The sequence below is a fragment of the Suncus etruscus genome, chromosome 6 (genome assembly GCF_024139225.1).
Source record: "Suncus etruscus isolate mSunEtr1 chromosome 6, mSunEtr1.pri.cur, whole genome shotgun sequence".
Lineage (NCBI taxonomy): Eukaryota > Metazoa > Chordata > Mammalia > Eulipotyphla > Soricidae > Suncus > Suncus etruscus.
In genome coordinates, this window is record NC_064853.1 from 16,842,039 (window position 1) to 16,867,302 (window position 25,264).

The window sequence follows — 25,264 nt, forward strand, 5'->3', positions numbered from 1 at the left end:
CTGCTGCCTCCCCCTCTAAATCAAATAACTTTTAATCTGTCCAACAAATAACTACTCATAGGCATGAATTCTGGTTTGGAATAAATCAATCAATCAACACCAAGTTTGGTCATTAATCATACCAGTAAAGGCACCTTGGACATGAACTACTCAAACTAGAATAACATCATCTTCTTGTTCTTCTCTCAGTCTTCTCCACCTTAGTAAAGAGTTTCTCTATTCACTTCATTGTTCAATACAAGTTATATCTTGGAACTCACAATTGTTATAAGGGGAAATCCACAAGACAAATAATTAGATGGCTGTGGACATCTCTTTTTATGCAAACTTGGTTGATGGTGCAAAGAAATCAAGGGAATTTTTTGTCATCTAATGTGGTATGGTTTTCCTTTATGGTATCAAGAAACTTTGACCCAGTATCCCATAGTTGACTGCAGTTTCTAATTTCAGAAGGAATGTGGCATTTCCCCAAACAAGGCTGGGAATATACCGAGCATAACAAAATGATCTACTCAATTTTTGTAGCATGTCAAACAATGGCAGAAACGTGATTGTCAGGAGTCCCTGGGGAAACCAAAAGCTGACCTTGAGGATGAAAGCAGCATTGCTTCAGGTGTGTTACAGAAAGTGATGAATGATTACTAGATTATGAAATCCTGGTGACTACCAGAGAAGGCTACCAAGGGGGAATATTCTTTTGCACAAATATCACAGAGAATTAAAAGTGAAAGAAAAAGGATAAAGAAATAATTCAGCAGAAAATTCTCTATGATTTATTATTATTATTTTTACCACTAACGGCTAATGGTTGGGGAAGAGTAAAAATTTAAGTGTATGCTCTTTTGTTTTGCTTTGTTTTGTTTGTTAGGGATCAAACCCAGGGCCTTGTGCATAACAAGGCACTACATCTTTGGGCCCTCTCCCTTTGTCATAAACAGCCCTGCCCTCTTTTTGTTGTTGTTAATGACTAGAGGAAATCATGAACAACTTAAATTCAGACCTTCATTTATTTCACCAGAAGCAACTTATTCACCTTTTCCTTGGGACATAATTTATCTTGAGACAGAGCTAAGAGCACACTACTCTATGGGATTAATCCTATGAGACTGATTTATAATAATCAATTAATTCTTAATTAGTACCAGGAAATCATTTAGTCTGCAGATTCATATTAGATAATTGCTGAGTCTGCATTTCAAAGGGTCATCCTGTATGATCCCCCTTTTCTGTAATGTCATGGACTTGCAGGAAATAAATCATTCAAGATCCTGACTTTGAATTTCTCTAAATAGAAAAAATATCTGTGCAACAAATATTACCAAATTTTGCTAAAGATTATGATAAAACAGAAGTTATTGCTCTGGAGAACTTGCTAATTTTACTCTCTCTCTGGACAACGAAACCCATTAGATTCTCCATGGCTTTCAATCTCAGGCTCCAGGATATAGCTCAGATTTCAGGATGCAGCAATGTCTAAATTTCTGAGGGGTTTCCTTTCCTCTTTCTTGTCTTTGTCTCTCCTTTTTTGGTCAGTGTGCCTATGATTTTGAATGAGTGGTCCCAAATCATTTTAGAAAGTGTTGCTGGGGCTACAGCAATCAATCACACCATGGGTATAATTGCTAAATGTACTTTGAGATTGTCAGATCAGGCCCTATAGAAGAGACACCCATATTATGAGTTTGGCATGGTGCTAATGCAATGCACAAAGAATGGGATGGGTCCAAATTTTTGACGGAGAAAAACATCTCTTATGGATGTGTGTGTGAGTCGTTGACACAATAAAAAATTATAGCGCATTATGTAAATGCATATTTAGATCCTTTAAAATGTGCATTATTTACTCGAGAGTCAATAAAGGCTTTTCTCAAGTGGCTCCAGTTTATTGCAGAGCATCCATCTGCATCCCTGTTAATGTTAATACAATTTTGGGTATTAAAAGGCTCTACAGAATTGGCTGCTTCTGGCATCTAAGGCTCTTTGCACCCTAGGCCAGGAGTAGCAGTGAGCTCTATGGGTTGATCTTGGTACAAACACTTCATTCTGGGTTGATCTCAGTACCAGTTTAAACTTTAACTAGAAGCTACCCTGGTTGAAAACAACTGCTTGGGACTTTCACAAAGAATACAAATAAGATGGGAAGGAAGGAATTGGATCATTTTTCTTTGGCTGCAATGGCACTGCTGATGCACTTTAAACAAAGTAGGCACAATTAAAGGTACAGAGAACCAGACCTTACCACAGTTACTAAATGTAATTGTATCCTATGATGAGATACTTAGAATAAGGAAAGTAGGTCAGGTAGGAGGTTAACTTACTTGTCCCACCACCCCTAGATCTTACAATACTGTCTTATTTTCTTTTAAAAATAAAAAATTCAACATAACTAAATATCTCTATCATCTATCTATCTATCTATCTATCTATCTATCATCTATCTATCTATCTATCTATCTATCTAATCTGTTTGTCTACCTTTCTATCTATCTCTTCAAGATATTCCCTCCTTTAAAGCAGAATTGACTAAGATGGGGGAAGAAGAAGATTTGGATCTTCAGTGTTTCCTTGTGTATGTGCAAAGAATTAGATGGCTCAACCAGTGATTCCTGGTCTGGGAGGAGGCCTTCTAGGAGACACATTTTATAGCTGAAACAAAATTATTATGAAACAAGGAGCCTTGTATTTCATTCTCTTATGAGAGACAAAAAAGAACCATCTCTTCATCAAAGCCTTCCTTTCAAGAATTATAGTCTTTTTTTTTTTTTTTACCACATCTGCCCTGTCACCAATATCCCATGTTCTTCTCCAGACCCTGACATTTCCTTAGCTGCTTTATGCCTCATATAAGAGCCAAGGGGCAAGGTATCATCAGTTTGATATAAATTCTTTTCACATTAGAGTTGGCTTTAAATAACAGTATTTAAAAACTACTTATTCTCTCTTCTATGGGAAGCCCAAAAGAAATGTGGTAGAGATGGTGGCCTGAACCTTACTATCAACTTCTCCCCCTCAGATGCTGATTAAACTTGGGAAAAGGTTCTACCTAGACATCTTCACTCAAAGTACCAAGATCTCACTCTTGTAAGCCCTCTATGTGCAAACTTCAATTTTACTACTGATCAATATCCAGTTGGTGGCAACAGGTAAGATTCCAAGTGTAACTTTATTCATTGCACCACTGCAAGCAAGAGTTATTCTTTTGTCTTCATCAGAAAGAGTTCTTTAGACAAAAGCAACTTCTCTCATAGAGTAAAAGGAAATGTTAAGAACTCTAGGTTGCTCTTATTTAGAGTTAACAAGGCAGTGTTCTCAAAAAATAGGAGTAAAAAGTGTACCCTCCTCCCAAATAAAAGGTTTTCACAAGGGTGAATGGAATAGGAATTGTCAGCTACTACACACTTCATAAACTCAAAACCACAATGTATAACACCACTATAGTCTACATAAAGTTGTGAAATTGACCTTTTGGGTACAGAACTATATTTTCTCTGTCATGCATGACCAAGACCTACAATTTATAACACCTAGAAAGTTGGATCTACAGAATCTATTGCAACACAGATGCAGAAAAGCCATTGATAATGGCTTCAAGTCTTCAGGAGGTGAGACTTCTCTAAGTACATAAATATGACCCAAAGAAAGCCAAAGTCTCCAAAACATGGGGCTTACATCTTTGCCATTGCAGAGACATGTATGAGGGCCCCTGACTGTGTCAAGTAAGAGAAACAGACATGACTTATGGTGGTTTGAGAAACAATAATATTTTTATATTACTGAGTCTAGAGTAGCTTTATGTGGCACTAAATTAATTCTATTCTACTAGAAGAACTAAGGGGATCTTCAGGGTAAAGATCAAATTCCAATGTCTTCTGGAAAAAGACCAAGATTAAAAAAACACACAAAGCAATCATTAAAAAATCAGAGCAAAAGCAGACCAAAATGAAAACAAACTCCCTCCCTGCCAAAGTCCTTTTAAAATTTTAGTTTGATCAATTTTATGATTAAACCACCTTTCTTTCTCAAAAAACCCTGGCTTATATTCAAGATCAGAGGTTGGCAAATATTTCTACAAAGGAAGACAGTCACCAGGTTAGGCTTTGCAGTTCTATGGGTTCTGTTGCAGTTATTCAACATCACTACTAATAGTGTGGCAGCAGACATAGATATTACATAAACAAGCATGTAAGCTGTGTTCCAGTAGCCGTATTTTCAGAAACAGGCAGAGAGCTGGGCTTGACTCAGGGGCCACATATATCCCCACTCACTTTCCAAACACCTGCCATGTACTGCTTGCACATAAGCTTCTGACAATCATTGCTCCTTTGCCCAATCTATCCCTAATCACTATCCTGGCCCAGCCTTGCCTTTTTGGAGCTTCTTGAGGCAATCTATTTGCTTTCTATGATTCCACTAGCTATTCACAAATACTTTTGACTTTTTTTCATTGGAGTCTGAACTTTTGGGCCACCTTAACCAACATCACAACTCTGAACTTCAACCTTTATTCCTTCAGTTAAGTTGCCCTGGTCTGTGCTAGTTTTCCATACCTGTGATGTATCTTTTCCATTTAAATGGAGGGATCAAAACAGGAGAGTAAGTGATATAATTTGAGGAACACAGATTTAAATTCTAGTTCTTCCATTTATCAGCTATGGCTCATTTCTGGCTATGACTCAGTCTTGCATCTGTGTAGTGGAGCTAATAATACCTCAGAGATTTGTTGTGAGGATGAAAGAGGGAGATGTTTGTCAGGAAAATTTTATTATTCCTGACCAGATGCTTAAGTAATCAATGAAAAGCTTCTTTCACTAGTAACAATAACATAGGTAAGGATGGAAATAGGGATAGAAAATTAACAAATTAGAATTTATTGTTCTGTTGTAGGACCATATCTTATATAGATATGAGCACTGGAGTGATACTACAGCATATAGGAAATTTGCCTTGTATGCAGTTGATTGGGGTTCAATCTACAGCATGCAATATGGTCCCAAGAGCCATCCAGGAGTAATACCTGAGGGTGGAGCCAGGAGTAACCCTGAGCACCACAAAGATATGACTCAAAAACAAAAACAAAGAGTACATAGTAGGTAAGGCATGATAAGTAAGAATGAGACTTGCTTTCTATATCTCTTATATTAACAAAATATAAATATATGTATACACATATATACACATAATCAAGTATGTCAGCATAGAAATCATTTGAAGGCCTAAAATCATTTCATTAATAAAAGATAAATCAAATCACAACAGCAATAAATTCATAATCAAAATACAATATTTGTAGCCTTCTGACAAATATATTTTGAATACATACCTTTCTACCTAGACTTTCAGAGTTAAGGGTTTTTCTCTATTTGAATCTATTTTTCACTTAGATTGACAATTCCTATAGATACTGACTTTCCCTTATACCTTGTAGGCTTGTACTACTCAGCAATATGTAACCGGATTCTGGGCATGGTCTCCCCAAACCTGGATCCTTTGAAGTCTTTATCATTTCCCCTGAAAGGTCTGCCATGTTAGTTAATGGGAGTCCATCATCAAACAGCTAACACATGTTGACTATTATTTTTTTCCCCCAGACTATCTGGTGTACTTTGTAGAAACCTTTTCTAATTAAAGGAATTTGGGTCTTAGTTTGTTTCTGCCCTTCCTGGCGCTTATAAACATAGGCAATAACCTCTCTCTCCTCCTATTCTGCAAAACCAAGAGTTTGAATTAAATAATCACGGAGGCTTGCTTAGCTTTAAATCTCAGTGGAATTCCATCACTAGGGTCACATTTACAAATAACTCAGTACAACTGACCCATTGTAATAACATTGAAATCTTTAAAAAAAATGCAACAAGAGAACATGTGCTTTTAAAATGCTTTTTAAAATTGTTTTGAGGGAAAATTATGAACAATTTTGTAACCATGGTGCTTAAAAATAAGTACTAAAATATTTCTAGAGTGTTAGATCCTAGGGTATAGCTTGGATCTAGTCTTAAGATACTTGGGCTTTTAGAAAGACTTTTAAACAGTTTTTATCCATTATCTTACAGAACACTCCTAATTGGTAAGACTTTATAAGCAATTTTTGAGATTACTCATTTAGAACATTAATTTATGTGTAAGAATTGAGTGTTTTGAGACCACTTCCATCTGGCACCCAATCAAACTAAATGAAAATGTCCTACTTTTATATAATGGGAAACACATAATTTTTAAAGTCTAGAGTGAGTAAGTTCAAGCTTTGTGAGACAAAGATCCAAGCTTTAAGCTCTTTTTTTGAAACATGTTCATACATGGGATCCCAAATTGCCATTCTGGCGAGTGGGCGTAAACATGCTAAAACACCACACATGCACAGTAAACACTGGCAATAAAAAAAAGTGGACTAGATAGTAAGCAAAGCTGACAAAATTTCAGGTACAGAAAAAGAACATGAATGTCCATGTAATATGCCAGTGAAGTCATGAGACAAGAGACAAAGATGAAAAAGATCAAAATAGTAAGGAAAAGCAACTACCCACCACTGACTAGATGATCACATGGATTGACTAAAAAAAGCTTTCATGACAGGTTACAAGAAAACTGGCATACAAGCTGCAGTCCTACAAAAAATAATTTACAAAATAAGACCTGTACGAGGGCCCCAATTTCCCGGAGGATTATCAAGAGTGAGGGTCTAAGAGGTTCAAATCTATGCTAACAGGTAACAACAAATCAACAAATAAGAAATGGCAAATAAAAAACAAAACCCTATGGCAAACATAAAGTTGGTGAGTGGTACTCACTCTACCAAATCATTTAATTCATGCTGCAGTGAAAGGCTGAATTTGTGAGCAACATGATTACTCAAGAGCAGGTTCCAAAGCAGCAACCTGAATTCAAATGATCTTCCTGGAAACATCCCAAAGTATCTAAAATAAGGGTTTACTCATGCTGCTGATAGATTTCACAAAGGGAAAAAGAGTGGGAGGGGAAGTTAAGAAGAACCAACCTGGTATCTGAAGTCAGAGAACCAAGTCCTTAATCCAGGGGTTGAATATCAGTGAAGATATTAGTCCCCTTCACTGTAAGTGTGACAATTATTGATCATGCTCTTGTGTGTCTGTTTATTTTGTTTGTTTGCTTTGGGCCACACTCAATAGTACTCAGGGGTTATTCCTGGCTCTGTACTCACAATCATTCCTGGCAGGCTCAAGGGACCATATGGGATCTGGGGTTTGAACCAGGGTTGACTGTGTGTAAAGCAAGGGCCATCCTTGTACTATCTCTACAGCTCCAGATTATTGATCTTGTGAGGCTTTCAGGACTTGACTCTGGGGTCTTGGAATTAACAACTCCTTACATCAATGGGGATGGAGTTAGCTTAACATTTCCAGGTGTACATTCTCTTGCTTGGACATTGATTAAGAAAGCATAAATCTAAATGATTTCCTAAGGATTGGCCTTGCAGATGTAGGTGTCATATACATTGGGCTCATTCATCTTGAGAGCAAGTGTTGAGATTCTATGTGGTAGACCTACACTAGACCTAGGATTTTTTTTAGTCTATCAGACTCACATGCTGTGGCATGGCAGCACCTAAAAAACAGGAAGTCATATGGGAACTGTGTTCCCTTGTTTTCATGGAATTGGTGGCCCAGCCAGTACTCTCAATCTCTTTTCTAAAAAACCTGGGCTTTGCTGTAATTCTGAACTGAAGGAATCTATCAGTGACTTGGTTTGGTGAGTGAACATCACCACCTCCCAGTGCATATAAAGCTTTGCTCCATCTTAGCTAAAGGGCTACTATCCTGTGAAAGGGGGTTCCTTGACCCATCCTTGCTGAGATTTCCCCTTATTCCAGCCAAATAAGAGAGACAGGTTGGGGAATATAGTCTAGGGACACAGAAATACAATGCAAAAAATGCTCCCTTCACTCCTATGTTCATTGCAATAGTCAAAGACTGGGAAAAAAACCGCAAGTACTTGAGAACAGATGAGTGGATAAAGAAACTGTGGTGCATCTACACAATAGAGTACTATGCAGCTGTCAGGAAAAATGAAGCCATAAAATTTTCTTTTACATGAATGGATATGGAAAGTAATATGCTAAGCAAAATGAGTCAGAGGGGAGGGAGACATAGAATAATCACACTCATTTGTGAGATATAAGAAAATGATAGTATAGCAATGCTATCCAAAAACAATAGAGATAAGGGCCAGGAGGAAGCTTGCCAAAATAGTGAGGGAGGGCAGTTAGGGCAGGGAAGCTACTACTATGACAATGGTAGTTGGAAATGATCACTCTGAACAAGAACTGGTGCTGAAAGAAGATACAGTGATATGCATGATACCCCTTCAGTAAGAATATTGCAAAACACAGCGACTAAAAGGAAAAAAGGGAGTGAGGGAAAAGGGATGGAGGGAGAAGAGAGAGCGTGAGAGGGAAGAAAAATGTCTGCCACAGAAGCAGAAAATGTTCACTTGTGGAGGGTATAGTACATTGTACAACTCAATCATGAATAACTTTGTAACTGTGTATCTCACAGTGATTCAATTAAAGAATTTATAAATTTAAAAAAAGAGTGAGATCAGTTGGCTACTGAGGATGGGAGTGCTGAGCACAGATCAAAATATTATATATTCTCTGAGCAACGAAACATGCTTTTTCACACATACCCACCTTCACGAAGGCAGAACAGGGAAACTGAGGCTCCTATTTAAGAGGGCCAGTGGTTTTAGTTTTCTTCCAAAGAATTTACTCAGTGGAACCACCTTACAGCCAGGCAGCCCTATGGGTCATCCCATCTGTCTTTCACCCATAAAAAGAGGATCATGTGGAGGGAAGGGGCAACCACGATTTGATATCCAACAGCGGCCAGTGACCCACATGGATTTAGCACAGCGATAGACATTTTCAGAAAGGCTCAGCAGAGGCAAGTGACTCAACACACTCCTTTCAACAGTCTCCAGGCTGTGCTGAGAGCCTCCCAGCAAGATCACTCACAATGGCATTCATGCGACCATCCACTCCCATTTCGAGTATCAGAGCCCACCCTCCTTCTCTGACATGGCTGATGAGCTGATACTACATAAACATTGTTAAAGCTACAATCCCTTGCTATGGGAATTCACTTAACTTTAACATGATTTATGGCTCTGTCAATAGGGGAGGTGAATGCCCTGCACTGATGCTTACATGCATGGGAGGTTCTACTTATAATAAACAACTGTGCATGCATATGTGTTAGAAGAGAAGACGGCACATGAAAGGGAAAGACAAGTTCCATTTTTACTATTTTTTAGATATTCTACTCTCTCAGGGAAGGAGCAGTAATGCAGTAGTAGGGCATTTGACTTGCATGCAGCTGACCCCAGGATGAATCTTGATTCGATCCCTGGCATCCCATATGGTCCAGGAGCGATTTCTGAGCGCACAGCCAGGAGTAACCCCTGAGCGTCACCAGGTATGACCCCAAAACCAAACCAAACCAAACAAAACAAAAATTCTACTCTGAAAAAAAAACATCAAATGAAGAGGGAAGAGTCTAACCATGGATTTAATGTGATATGAAGTGATACTAGAAACATAGAACTTCCAGAGATGTATCTGATGAGGGGATATGAGATACAAATTTAAACACTGAGATTTCAAAGAACCCTGGCTCAAACTACCGACTTAGACTTTGTCTATATTGGGGCTGGAGAGATAGCACAACAGTAGGGCGTTTGCCTTACTCGTGTTAACCAGAGATGAACCTAGATTTGATCATCAGCATCCCATATGGTCCCTGAGCCTTTCTCCTGGCTCGATTTCTGGGTGCAGACAGGAGTAACCCCTGAACGCTGCCAGGTGTGCCCCCCCCAAAAAAAAACCCAACAAAACCAAAGACTTTGTTTATATACATAGATTGTGTGTGTGTGTGTGGGGGGGAAAGGCACACAAAGAGAGGTGGAGAAAGGGTCTTTCTTCATTGGATCCATTGTATAGGAAGGGAGAAAGGAATGGAATGGAGAACAGCTTTTTGAGTCAAGACTTGATCCTAGGGCCCCATGATAAGCTCCATGTTCTTTCTTCTCCCTGGCATTTACCCTGGGAGAATTTTGCCTCTTTAATGTATTAAGGGGCAATTGGTCCGACTGCTTAAACCTGTGCTCCCCAGGACAGCCTATTAAATATATGACAGGATTCCTCTGCGACAGCGCTCTCCACAAGTTTGCTTTGGGGGGATGACAAATTAACCCAGCAGGGTGTCCCACACATCTATCTCAGTACAAATTATTAATGTAATAGAGCTTTTAGTTATGCATTTATCTACTCATTATTGAACAGTTCCACAAAACCAAGCTGAGCAGTCACGGCCCTTTATGAGGCCTGTTCGGTGGGTGGCCTTCCAGTTACTTTAGGATGGTTCTCCACCGAGCAGTTCCCTTGCTGACAAATTAGCTAAACAACCTTCCCCTTTAAATATTTTCCATGTCACAGTGAAACTCTTTACAATACAATAAAGGTACAGTTTTAATTACACGCTTCCTGACTTTTGTTTAGTTGTAGTTTTAAAACATTTGCTGGCACTGTTTTTTCCTTTGGCTGGGCAGTAATAGCGGGTTGTAAGTATCTGGCTAATGAATTTAATAATTTCCTGAACTGGGACTTAAAGGGCCTTTGCGAAAAAGCTGCTTTTCCTCTTTACTATCCAGTTACTCCAAATCCCTGGGACAATGTTTCCCATTAGGCCAGGCACCAACACTCTGACTTCCTGACCATGCTCCTCCAAGGCAGGTCTGTGAAGTCCAAGACATCTGCACTTACAAAATCCAGTCTGGATTTTCTTCCCATAGAAAGACAACACAATGTTTTGCCCAATGCCAGACTCCCAACAATAAATAAACACCTTGGGTCTGCAGACAGGTTATTTCAACACCTTGTTAGCAACAGGTACTTAATTGCTTCTCATTTTCCTGAGATGATCCATTTGCACTAAGCCAGGAGGGACAAATTTGATTCTGCTCTATGGAAAGGAGCACTAGCAAGTTCTACAATTAAAAGCTTTACTAAGAGGCAAAGATGTTTGCAGGTTCGAGACAAGAAAGGTGTTTGATATCAAACTATCACACAGGTATGGGGATATCTTCCTGGGAAGAGCGATGATTATGAAATTGATGAACCTCCAGAGTTTATATCTTCCTGAAGTTCTTTTATTGGGACATTATAATATATTATAACATTATAGCAAATATTCTATAGGAGAGGACCAGATCATTTTGAGCTCAGCATTTCTCCTAATGTCTCTTAAGATGGATGCTCTTCATTTAAACCAAATGAATATACAGTGAGTACTTACTCTGTTCAGCCTTTTTCTAAATGCTGCCAAACAGTGCATATGAATAGTATATTATTATCACGCTCAGGGGACAACAAGAACTCCCCAAATTTCTGCCTTCAGTGAAATACATGCACCTACTTATTTGGTGGGAGCTGTCCTGTTGCCAGGCCTGAGACCAAGAGACACAAAGGGGAGGAATACAGAGGAACCTGCCTTCTTGTAATAACTGTAGCCTTCATCACCACTTTCTCCTTGCTTCCTCCTGACTGCCCACTTCCAACCCTTCCTGGGGACCTCAACTTCCAGAAAGGTGATCTCAATTCTCATAATTCTCTGCAGTCTATTTTTCTTGGCAAAACTGGGAGAGACTGTTAACTTCAGACCTAAAGATATTTTCTCACTTGGAGCAGGATCCCCATTTGGGCCAGGAAGATTACAGAGTTAGAAAGGTTTACAGAGCATATAAACTTCTGACTCCCTCTCCAAACAGAAACTGGATGATTATTTGAGAACAACACAATAAATCTGGGATTAATATGGCTATTGTTTTACTATATTTGAACGCATAGTCTTAGAACCAGGCTAAATTTGCTTTGAAACTCCCTTTGTGTATAAATAATTTTTTGGATCCACGAAGAAATAGGGGTTTAGCCTCATGCTCACTTTTGTTTAGGTCTTAAATCTTTGCTATTTGTTTATCTAAAATCATGACTTGTTTGCCGTTGCTTTGTTTTGCAAGCTTAAACTAGAAAAGTAGGCTTTTGGAGAACAAGGTTAACTCTTAGGTTTATTTGAACTGACCAAGTGTCCAATGCCATGGCTCTTCTCTATTAGTATGTTCCATGTAAGTCTGTGCTATCATCTACCAGGGGGTAAAAGCACTAAGCTCAGAGTCCAAACCTCTGTGGTCAAGAATGGGGCATATCTGTGGGCAAAACTAATGAATAGTCCCCAGATACTATGGAAGTCTGCATGCTAATTTTAATATTGAGAAAAGCCAAATAGGTCTCAAAACTTGTTTTATAAGGCAAATCTTACCAAACAGCAACTCTAAATTTAACAGTAGCAAGAATTCATGGGCTAATAAAAAAAAAAGGTCAAGTGAGTTGCTTATGGCTGTTATTAAAACAAAAACAAAAATTCAAAAAGAAAAACAGAGCCCACATTGGGAAAACATGACTTGTGTCATGCTTATCGAAAGATCTAAATGACTATGTTACGACTTTGACAAGTAAAAAAAATGTGAAACCAAGAAAAATGTCTGAGGAAGCCCAGCTAGTTTCTGCCAGTAGTAGAGAATAAAGGACCCCAAGGGATGAGGTGGAAGGGAGAACCAATCTTTGCTTTCTTTGGCTTTTGCCTGCTCAAATTTCTTACCTGAAAGAGCAAAGTAAAAAATGCTGCCAACTGCTAGCCAGCCAGGGTTCCCTCAGTTAAAATCCTCCAAGTCACAATTTTAGATTGAAGGACACAATTTTGGCTCAGTGAAAATTCTAGATTTCTCAAGGGTCAAGTGACAAAATTCTGCCAAATTCTTTGTTAAGATTCCATGGCTGGTAGGTATACAGGAACCTTTTCTTTCCTTTTTGCCTGGGATGCAGAGGAGAGGCAGGTGAACAGTGGTGGGGTAATGACCAGAGAGCATAGTTCAGAGAGAAAAAAATATGCTAGCATAGATCAGAGGAGAAATCCTACTGATACCAGGGTACGCCCTACTGATACCAGGGTACTCCCTAATGAATCTTAGAGAACACATGTGTTTTCATATGAGGAAAAAAAAGATGATTTTCTTAGTGCAATTTTTTTTTGCAACCACATACATTCTTAGCTGAGAGAGAATGAATTGGAGCATAGAATTCCCAGAGCAGGAGCCAGAGATTTACAGCACGTGAGGCACTTGCCTTGCATGCAGCCTACCCAAGTTCAATCCCAGGCACTCCATATTGTTCTCCAAGATGGCCAGGAGTGTTCCTTTACTAGGCAAAAAAGACAGGAGTAAACCCTGAGCACTACTAGGTATGGCCCAAAAATATAATTCTCAGAGAACCAGTATGAAATGAGATCATTTTCTAGAAAAAAAATGAACGTAAATGGGGCCGGAGAGATAGTATGGAGGTAGGGCATTTGCCTTGCGTGCAGAAGGATGGTATTTCAAATCCCGGCATCCCATATGGTTCCTCGAGCCTGCCAGGAGAGATTTCTGAGCATAGAGCCAGGAGTAACTCCTGAGCGCTGCCGGGTTGTTGTATTACATAATTAACGATGGGGCTGGATGGCGATGGATGGAGGTCTACACCGGGTGTGACCCAAAAGCCAAAAAAAAAAAAAATACATGTAAGTACTTGTTTGTTAATGGTTTTCTCCCTCTGACTCCTGATATGAACTCGGCAGCCTTCCAGACACTGCCATCCCCCAATTCCTCCTCTCTAAATTTTTGAAGCACAAAGCTGACTTCCTTTGCAGAGCATTTTAATCATCACTGTTTTGTTGTTTTGAAAATAGCAAAAACTTTAGACAGAGCTATAAGTTTCAAGAAGAGAAGACACACTAAACCATCACTGATTCTTGTTCCAGATAACTCTCGAGAGGAACAAAGGCCTTTAAATCATCAAACTCACAACTTGAAAAGGCACAGGAAGAATACAGATTTTTTTTTCAATTATCATCAGATAAATTCTCATGATTAAATACTTTATTACAGTTGAAAATTTAAGTACTGTTTAAAGAAACAAAACCTTTCAAAGTCCAATCTTTCCGAGCGTAAAGTGCACCATAATTGTCCTCATACATAATGATGTACAAATGCTTTAGAGATACTTAATATCTGCTCTGCTCTCCAGGATATTCCAAAATACTTTAACCTCTTTACCTAATTTTATCTACATAGGTGGCAAGATTTTCTTTGGCTGAAAGGTCATGAATGCTTCTCACTTTGGACACTTCTTTTAAAAATTATTCTTGCAAGAAATATTACTCATGTACCACCTTTGGTTCTTCTGAAGCACTAAGGTTCTATCAATTTTGAGGGGCTGAATGTCTTTTGTATACTCTAAATGTAATCCGAGAGTTCCTAAAATTCATCAAACCAATATTCGATCAGAAAATCCTCTATGCAAGGCATGAGGCAGGTACCAAAGAGCATCTGAGATCACTCCTGCCATTGTTTTCTTTGGGGAGGATGGTGTGACATGAACATTAGCAAATGAGTAGAGGGCTATCAGGTGTGAAAGGTGCCAGGGGTGTAAGGAATGTTAGCAGAGGAAAGATCAGCCTGGAAGGACCCAAGGAGATGCCAGATAGATTAGGCATGTTTGAGGGCCTCAAGACAGGTCAGATGTGGCCAGGTAAAAGTCACAAGGATTTCTAAAGCCCAGATAAGAATAGTGATTGGCTGTTGCCATAGACTAAGTACATATTCTCGCTTGGTACTGTGCATGTGGTTATAAAGATGTGATTTTATTCATTTCCCCTGTGGGGCAGCTGTGAGTTTTATTCATTTGACCTCCAACTCAAAGACCAGCACCTGTGACTCAGAGACATAAAGCCAAGTATCCAGTTGGCACAGCTGGTGAGAGGAAGTGCCAGGTCTGTACTTACAGCACCATGAGGCTATCCCCTCCCTCTCACATCCTATTTAACTTTTCTCCTGCCTTTGCTTTGCAATGTTCAAAGGGAGGTTTCCTTCATAAAAGGTTGCCATCATCATCATCATCATCATCATCATCATCATCATCATTGTCATCATCATTTTGGAGCTACACCTAGGCTTACTTCTAACTCAACGCTTAGGGATCACTCCTGATGGGACTCAGGGGACCATACGCGGTGGTGAGGATGGAGCCCAGGTTGGCTGTGTGCAAGGCAATGCTCTATTTGCTATAGCATAGCTCTGGCTCAGAGAACATTGAAATATAGTTTATGTTTTTGAGTTTGAACAGGATCATTGTCAAGTGCAGTGACCCTGCTTTGTTGTGGTTCTGGTTCAAGTTATCCCTCTAGACAGGGTGTGAACTGTGTATTATAGCTGATGCTCTTGAACTGGTATTTGTCCAACCAAGGTATTGTCAATAGAAAATTTAAAGGAAGTTTCAAGAAGCTCTTAAGAGTCTCACTACCAGGTAATATTCAGGAATGACTATGTCACATCACCCCAAATAGCAAACAACCCCTTTACCACCCCACTCCCCTAGAATCCCAGGAATCTGACAAAGGTCACACTCCTATCTTCTTTCACTTCTTTGGAAGTCTTGGTTTACAGCTTCGGATTGTAGCAACTCTACACAGTCAAAGGAACTGAGAGACTAAAATTTCCATCGGGGGTACCTGTCACCACACGGGAATCCTCAAAACTCTCCCCATTAAAATCCAGCCTTATCTCCCTAAGCTATCAACCCATAGTTGTGGATGTGATCACAATACCCAACTGGGATGGAGAAAGCTAATGATTACCTGCCACAGATATTTCTTAGATAACAAGAGGTTGCATACCAACCTTAAAAATAAATCTTAGCCAAATAACATCTTATGTTAGCCTCTCGCAGCTCTATGATTCTTACCACAAAGATGCCACTGAAGAGTTTCATCTCAACTATCCAATTCCCTTCACCAGACCACTAAGGGGGGCAGTTTGCGCGGTTAGAGTGGGTACCTGAGTAGATTTTCCAGAAAGGAGAACCGAGGATGCTGGGAACCATCTTGAACTCTGGTGAAAACAAAGAATCTTTGGTATTCCATAGTTCTTAAACCGGGCATCTTTCTCTTCCTCAAAAACATTTTCATGAATATGAATAGATCAAAACTCATGTAAACTAAGGTAGTCTTATTCTAGTTCAACCCAGTAATGGTACCTTTGGTGAATTCACTTAATTAGAGAAGTTCCCAATCATGGCACCCAGGGATAAATGCTAAAGTCAGTTCTCTATTTCTAGGACTACAGTTTTCAGGCAAGATAAGTGAAAGGTACTTTTAATAGGTACAGACTGAATTTTGATACAAACAGATTTGTGTTCTTTAATGTGTCCTTACAAAAAGTGCAATTACTTTAACAGAATATGAGTTTGGAAGAAAAAAATTCCTGCTACAATAGAATTGATTCAGTTCAACTGGTGAAATCTCAAAAAAACAAAAAACAACTTAAACACCAAAAACCCAAGGGCCAGAGACGAGGCAAAGAAGCAGCTTATCCAGCTGACCTAACTGTTAGCACAATTTCTTCTCAATCCTTATTGCCTTGCTACCATGATCTCTCCTTTGACTGGAATGCCTGCACTTGTGTAAGCATCTTCTGCGTTTGATTTCAACAGTATCTATTGTAGGGGTCTATTTATTTGAAGCAACATGACACAGAGTGATAGCAGGTTTCATATTATCTTCTAGAAGTTTGTTTCCTCTTGTTTTTCTCTTACACTAGATTTTATGCTCTGTGAGGACAGAAACCCCAGGGCCTGCACTATGACAGGCATGCCATAAAACCTCATCCAATGAATGGGTAGGCCAGTATCCATATTACCTTCCTTTGTGCATCTGCATATTTCTGCTTTTAAGATTCATGTCACATTGACTTATGTATTAATCTGCCCACAATAAAAATGAGAACTATTGTGTGCCTTATCTCCCCGAGGTTAAAAAAATGACTAAAAGGGTTTCATTTTTTATTTTTCACCACATTTTAGATGCTTAATGACTGCTAGCTATGAGAATATTCTAATATTACTCCACTCGAAGACTCTCATTTGGAATTGTATAACCCACTTTAGATGCAATGCTTTCAAAATTAGAAATAGATAATATATGAATATATATAAAATAATATACAATACACACATATACATATGCATATGTTATCTCTGATTATACCACACACCTATACATAAACTGAAATAATATGGGCACTTGAGAAGGAGCCACTAATGATGATGAGAAAGTTAAAGAAGAAGTTAACATGATCATGGATAAAGAAATGATTTCACACCATAGTCAGAAGCTTGGCTTTTTTCAATGGAATTATATTGGACAGTCTTCTCAACCATCACATTTCCCTGATATCTGCAGAGAATCTTCCTAAAGGGATTCCAATTTGTGGTACTAACGTTGAGACTATGCAAAACATATTTGTTTCCCCAGGCATATGTCAAAACAAATGAGCGACCATATCCTTCTAGGATGTTTTATGAGACCAGATGGGAGGTCACAGGGCATACCTAGGCAGAACTCTGATGGAAGAAAGCAAGCACGATTATGGGCCTATGTCCTCCAACTAATAAATGTTTTCATCTCACAGGAAGATCGAATTAAGTGATTTGCTGACATTCTCTGGAGGTGAGGGGTTTAAAGCTTGTCTTTAATATGAAATACAAATAATATTTCTTGCGGACACATTTTAATAATAAACTTAAAAGCACAAGAGACAAAAATAATGAAAACATTACAATGAAAACCAAATTATCTACCACTTCAAAAGGAGAGACAGGAGATGGCTCATCAACGTTGTGAGCATCTCAATTCAGAAGTCAGAGTCCATGGAAAGGGACTCAGAAGGGATGACAGATGGAAGAGTTTTTCCTTGAACACAGGTAAATGCTTCTATGGAAATAACCTCACCTAACATGCACAGGGAGACACACATACACATCCTTCTCATGCAATCTCTAAGACAAGTTTGATCTCTGTTCAACACAAATCCTTGCCTCCATTTCTGCATCATTTCCAGGTTTAGGCTCTTTCATCTCTTTAAGGTTAGGGCCAGGGTTTGATGCTAAATTACTCAGAATCCCAATATTTCAAATAGTCCCCCAAGATAGGAAGATTCAGTACTTAAGGAGCTACTACACAGGGGTGTCCTTGTTGCCTTATACTTTGTACTCTGTTTCCCAGGTCTAAATAACTGAGCACCTGCTTCCCCAAGAATCCCCTGGGACAGCTCACCTCGGGGTCCTGTGATGACTGGTCGGTGGTGCTGGGTGAAGGCTGTTCCCAGGGAGGAGGTCTGCGAAGGGGAGGGGCTGCTGAAACCCGACTTCTCCGACTTCTTCAGTGTGGTGGGAGATGGCATTCCTGGCAAAAAGGATGGACTGGTAAGCACACATTCACTCATGCAATGACCCACTGCTTGCTTACATGTAAGCTCAAGATGATGCTTTAAGAATCAAGGGAGAAAACCCTACTGGTGAATGAGAAATGCATTCTGAATTTCTTTGAGTTTGTCACAGGAACAAATAAGTGATAGATCAACATATTTTTCTAAATCATGATCCATGGGGGTAAAGGGGTTAATGATCTCTGCTCAGAGAGTATCCAAGTTTCTCTTCAAAGTTCATCCATGTGCCTGCAGTCTCTGGGATTCCTCAGAATGGCGTCACTGGACACATAAAGGAGCCTTGCCTGCTACTATTTTATTCTATCAACTACCTGATGGTGGCATCGAACATTTTCTTTGCATTTTAAATAAATTGAGCTATTTTAACAGTAAAAAAAAACAAACCTTCAACAATTGCAGTTCAGTTACTCAGCTGATGAATAATTCATCATAGTATAAAAGGAGAGAAAAGGCTTAAAAAAACTTAAATGCCCAAACATTAGGGATTGGCTAAATAAATACGGTATAACCAATGCAAATAGTATCGTCAGAGTAATGACATGGAAAGATATTTGTAATATACTTATAATTTTTAAAAAGCAATTATAATACAGATAGGATATTAGAAGAATGACATTTAGAAATCCATTTCTATGGACACACACTCGAAGAAAATTTGCATGAACTCATAACAGTAGTTTCTCCAGTAAATTTGGGTGATTGCCTTGGCCCTTTCTGCTTATTTGTCTTTTCTATGATCAACATATATTACTTTTGTGTTAAGAAAATATAATAACATCTTTTAAAAAAAATTTTGGGCCATACCTCATGGAGCTTAGGGCTTACTCTTAGCTCTGTGCTCAGGAATCATTCCTAGCAGGGCTTCAAGGACTATCTGAGATGCCAGGGATTGAAAGAGGTTAGGCAGCATGCAAGACAAGCTCTCTACCCACTGTATTATCACTTCAGAATCTAATAAAAGCTTTTAAAAAAGAAAAACTTCAAGGTATGACCAGAGCAATAATAAGAGCATTTGCCTTGCAAGCAGCTGACCCAAATTTGATCTCTGGGATCCCATAGGGTACCCAAAGACTGCCAGGAGTTATTTTTGAGTTCTGAGCCTGGAGTAACCCCTTGAGCACCACACAGCATGGCCCAAAATCTATCCCCCCAAAAAAATTTTGAAGAAAAATACAAAAAAATCTAGAGCTTCTAGGGTTTTCAGAGCATTTCCAGCATAGGGAATACCTTGGAAAGGAAACACTGTGAAAATAGTCCCTGATGACTAGATTTGCAATGCTTTCTGCGACCATGTTAACATACATAACTGGAATCATCTATCAGTTTGGGTAGGCGCCAATGCAAACAGGGAAAACCTCGATATAAAAATAAAGGAAATGACTCCTAGTCATTAAGACTCTTAGTCTTAATATTACAGACATATATGGTATTTCTGAAGTTTACAACACTACATTAGACTGCTTTTGTGTTCAAAAAATCCAGTCTCAGTTTACTTGTACACATCTACATGTGTTGTGTTCAGCTTATGACCAGATAATCATTTTGTTAAACTAGAAAAGGAACAATAACAGTATTAGCATAAAGTAGGGGCTGGAGTGGTAGTACAGCAGTAGGGCACTTGCTTGCATGCAGCTAACCCAGGACAGACCTGGGTTCAATCCCCGGCATTCCATATGGTCCCCCGAGCCAGGAATGATTTCTAAGCAGAGCCAGGAGTAGTCCCCGAGTGCCACCAGATGTGGTCTCCCCCCCAAAAAAAAACCATGCAATAGGTGTGAGATTGCTAAGTACCACACATTATGCAAGCACTTTATAGGTATAGCTCTGTTGTGAAATTTAGTTAGTTTGGCCTTTATCTAAATATCTCCTTGTTATTTCTGATCACAGATTTCCTCGGTGAGACATTATCACACAACCTTCAAGTGTGACTACAGATTCTCCAAGGACAGAAATCACGTATGCTTTGCTCACCTCTAATTTCAGAATTTCTATAACCAAAGGACTGGAACACGCCAAAGAGGCCAAAAAGAAAATGTTTCAACTACCTATACAGGTGACTTTTATCTGTGACATTACCAACAGATGCTTGGACATATGAAAAATGAGGCAAAGAAAGTTTCTGACTCAAGAAAAAAACAAGTTATAAATTAGTAAGCACATTTGTATTCAGACATAAAGTGGCATGACACACATTGGCTTGACAGATCTAGATCAGGCTCTTTCTAGATCAATTTTCATGTGATCTGAATTAAAAGCAAAGCTATATTTGGCTGCAACATGTATCAGTAACTAGAGTCCTACTATACCAAAGACTTCTTATGATCAGGGAAGACTGGGGTTTTTGTTAGTTTCTGCTTTTGTGGGGAAAGGGAACACCCAGAGATGCTCAGGGGGAACTGTCTGGGATGCCAAATTATAAAGCAAGTACCCTACCTGCTATGCTATCTCTCTAGTCCGAAGACTGAAGTTTTGGGTCAACATAGATTATAGGTACCCTAATAATGCATAGTAAAATCATATAAATACATAGGAGTTTTCAAAATTTCAAAATGTAAGAAATAAAAATGTTCCCAAACATATCCAACTCTCCCAAAAATTCATTGAAATACTCCCATTGCAAACCAATTTTTAGGCTGCCAATCTGTCTACTGATTTAAATTGTCAAATGCCTGGATTATGTGTCACGAAACAGAAATAGGGAAGGAAATAAAAATGTCAAAACTCTTAAGATGGCAGAATTTTATTTTTCCCAGACAATGGAGTCACTGATGAAATGCAGGATTTGAAATAACCTTATCACAGAAAGTAAGGGGCTAGACTCAAGTACAAGTTATCATTTCTTTGAAAAGTTCATGTTTTCCAATGCATATCACTCTAACTACTGCAGAAGTTTTGACATGATTTATAGACACTATTTGTCTTCTAAAAGAATAAAGAAGAATATATACAATGTGGGCAATAAAGAGCTTAAAGAATGATCAAGTTGGTAAGTGGGCTCAAAACCAGCAAAACTGAAATCCTCTTTCAAAGGGTTAAAGAGAGAAGAAATTCTGTCTCCATGCAAGAACAAGCCACACTATGTATAATCTTCTAAATTTATCACAGTCAAGTAATATGAACCCTGAGGCTGTCATGAGTCTCAAAATTACTTTGTGTTTTCAATTTTTAAAGACTAGTATTGAGCATACTTCCTTATTATATACTTTAATATTTTCTCCATATGCATAATGTATGTTTTGGTTAATTTGCTACGTATACTTAATTGACCAGATGAAGTTTAAAATGCTGGTGAGCTGCTTTGTGTTAAAAGCAAAAGTACATTAATCTTGGCTTTATTTTTGAGACCAAATTTGGTTTTTGTATGTTACGTTAAAAATAAACTCCTTGCTAAAATTTCCTTTAGCAATTAGCTATGCATAATGTTACACAATCACTACACAGAGACTAATGACTGACTGGCTTTCTTTTAATTAATCAAGACTTCAATATTCATGTCTGTTTTAGAAATATCAAATTAATTTTTTTCAATTCTAAAAAGATTATAAAGAGGTGAAAAAAACAAAGTATTACTTCAAAGCTATTTTTAATATCTAAAAAAATAAAGAATTTTATAGAATGACCTGAAATTTTGCAGTTTAGTTTCCATGGAATATTTATTTTTGAAACTTGCTATTAAAAAAAAAATCCAGTAGTGGGGCCGGAGTAATAGCATAGTGGGAAGGGTGTTTGCCTTGCATGTGGATGACCCAGGTTCTATCACCAGCATTTCATATGGTTCATGGAACCTGCCAGAAGTGAGTAACCCCAGAGAGTCACTAGGTATAGCCCCAAAGCAAAAGCAAATAAGCAAACAAATCTAGTAGTGGCACAAAGGAGATGGCTTAAAAGGCTGGAGTGCATGCTTTGCATGTAGGAGTCCCAGATTTGATCCCAGAATCCAATGGTCCTCTGGGATCAAATCCACTGGGAAAGCAGCCTTCAAGAATGGCTAGTGTGGCTCAGATACCTAAATCTAAAGGTAGAAAACAAAATAAAAGGAGCATTTTGTCTTGTGACTGGGCTTTTCACCCTGTAGTTTTCTCTGTTTTTCTCTTCTTTACGATGTTCCTGAGCTACCCGGGTTAGTCCAATATTCAGCAGACAAACACCGTCAAATACAGAGTTCTTATTATCCAGTGATGTGATTCCTTGAAGGAGCTATGAGTGAGAAATCCAATAGGAGAGCCGGAAGTGCAGGCCAAACATAGTATTCACATTGGCTTTGCAGGAGTCATCATTCATAATAGTGACAGATTTCTAAGATGGCCTCAAGATTTCCAGCCCTTGGGGTACATACCTATTATGACTCTCCTTTCCTTGAATGTGCTTTTGAATGTTATTCTTGTAATTAGGTTGTTATAGGTGAAGGGGCTTTTGCAGATTTAATTAAAGTCCCTAACTCAGGTGACTATGAATTAATTGGAGGGTTATTATCCTGAATAGTCCTGACCCTAATCAGACAAGTCATTTAAAAGGGGGAATAGAAGTCAGCGATTCTACTTCTGGCTTTGAAAAAGGTAAGTTAGAATGGGGTAAAATTGCCACATGGAAGAGGACCAATGAGACAAGGAACAAGGCCTCTCATAACTAAGTGGGACCAAGCTAATACCCAGTTTTAAGAAAGCTGAGACCTAACCATCAATTTTGTTTAAGAGTCGCACATGGCAGTTGTCAGAGTATACTCTTGGAGGTTCTCAGGGGATCATATATGAGGGAGGTAAGGACTGAACTCTGATGGACTGCATGTAAAGCAAATGTTTTACTCACTGTACTATCATTCTGTCTCAGACCATCAAATTTTCAAGAAAAAAGAGGAACAGCAAGAGCCAGAGAGATAGCCTGGAGGTGGAGCGTTTGCTTTGCATGCAGGACAGTGGTTTGAATTCCGGCATCCCATATGGTCCCCTAGCCTTCCTGGAGTGATTTCTGAGTGTAGAACCAGGAGTAACCCCTGAGTGTTGCTGGGTGTAACCCAAAAAGAAAAGAAAAAGAAAAAAGAAAAAAAGAGGTATAGCACAATCATAAAAAAAAGAAAAATAGTCAAAATATAATGAACAAAGCAGTGATAAATCATGTAGTCAGTAATTATTTTAAATACAAACAGACTAAATTCTTCCCACAAAAGATATAAAGTGGCTGAGTAGATGAGGAGTAAAAAACAACAAATTAACAATAGGTTACATTATCATGATTTACAATAGCCAATAACTGGAATCAACTCAAATGTCCAGTGACAGATATGGGAAGTCAGCTTATGAGAGCATATGCATGCATAGTATGGAGTACTACTCAGCTGTAACATGACAGGATTTTGTCATGTGTGCAACCTGGATGGATCTTGAAGGAATTCTTCTAAGTGAAATAAGTAAAACCAAGAAATACAAATATCATAAGATCATACTTATCTGTGGAGGGATTTTCCCTCAAGCAAATGGAAAAAAATGAAAGAAAATAAAAACAAATTCAGATACTACAAAGAATGGTAGTAAGTAGCAAGAACAAGGGTTGGAGTTGATTAAATAAATAAAGGGGGACAGCTGCACAGTAATAGATAGAAGCTATACCAATAATCTACTCTATTATTCTATCATAATAGAAGTTATTGTGTTGATCATAGGATCTACAAAGGCTGATGTCTAAAGTTGTACACTGGCATCAGATGGACTAATGTAATGTTAGTTAAAAGTAGTAGTAATAATAAGAGAGAGCACAATCTTTAGTCCTAAAGCTTCAAGGAACAGCCAACAATCATCAGCATTTGCTGAAATATCTTTTTTTTTTTTTTTTTTTTTTTTGTGGTTTTTGGGTCACACCCGGCAGTGCTCAGGGGTTACTCCTGGCTCCATGCTCAGAAATTGCTCCCGGCAGGCACGGGGGACCATATGGGACGCTGGGATTCGAACCGATGACCTCTTGCATGAAAGGCAAACGCCTTACCTCCATGCTATCTCTCCAGCCCTTGCTGAAATATCTTAAGCTCCAGAAGAAATGTAAGCGGGGTAATATTTTTATTTTGACCTAGTGGGCTCCTGAGCAGAGGGACCAGTTAGTCCACTAGTCCCCAGACTCATGGAACCTGTGAAATTAATAAATGCATAAGTTCTATCTTGTAAGTTTTGCTGGTGATCTGTTATGTAGCAAGAGCGATCTAGCGTGTAATTCCAATATGATTCCTATAAAGGCTAGATATATATGTAATAAAGATGCCTGCTGTTCATGATTACTCTCCAGGGTGTCAAAAAGTTTCCTTTGTCTTCCACAATCCTTTCCAAAATTGTGGTTTATCCAAACCACACGTAGTCAGAGAAAATGTTAAGGCATCTTCATAGCAAGAAAGCTAAAAGTGGTCATTTCCAATGACATAAACACTTTTGAAATTTTCTGTTTCTGCAATTCTTTCAAAAAAACATCATTAATATAATCAGAGTGCATGATATAAATAAAATTCAAAAATAATTCCTGAAATTTGTTTTGGCCACATTTTACTATAGCTTGATGTCAAAGACAGTAAAAGAAAGTTAAGGGGTGAGACAATAGGAAATCGTGATTAATCTCATGATTAATCTCTCTCTTCTAACTATGAGATTTACCAAACATTCTGATCAAGAATACTAAGAGAATTAGGACACAAATACTGCTGGAATAAGATGAGTTGCACTGCTGGAAGATGCATCCTAGGGAAATATTTTTAGGAGTTGGGAGCCATAAGATGATTGGGAAGGGAGGAAAAGGGAGAAGCCACCATCAGCTATAGCTATTTCGGCGACAGTAGAACAACATCCCAGATTTCCAACAGGGAAACTCACAAGTGAGCACTTACTTT

The 25,264-nt window shown here is 38.6% G+C and overlaps 1 protein-coding gene across 4 annotated transcripts in view; it reads right to left on the bottom strand.

Annotated features, from left to right (window-relative positions):
- Nucleotides 1–25,264, bottom strand: part of NFIA (nuclear factor I A) — a 400,594-nt gene that overhangs the window by 66,740 nt on the left and 308,590 nt on the right. For 2 of the 4 annotated variants that reach the window (XM_049774401.1, XM_049774400.1), the window contains exons 7-8: nucleotides 18,231–18,359; nucleotides 15,955–16,008 (exon numbers count right to left, since the gene is read on the bottom strand). In XM_049774401.1, the coding sequence (XP_049630358.1) occupies nucleotides 15,955–16,008; nucleotides 18,231–18,359 (183 nt within the window). The remainder of the gene's footprint in view (nucleotides 1–15,954; nucleotides 16,009–18,230; nucleotides 18,360–25,264) is intronic. The other 2 variants (XM_049774403.1, XM_049774402.1) reach the window with 1 other exon arrangement.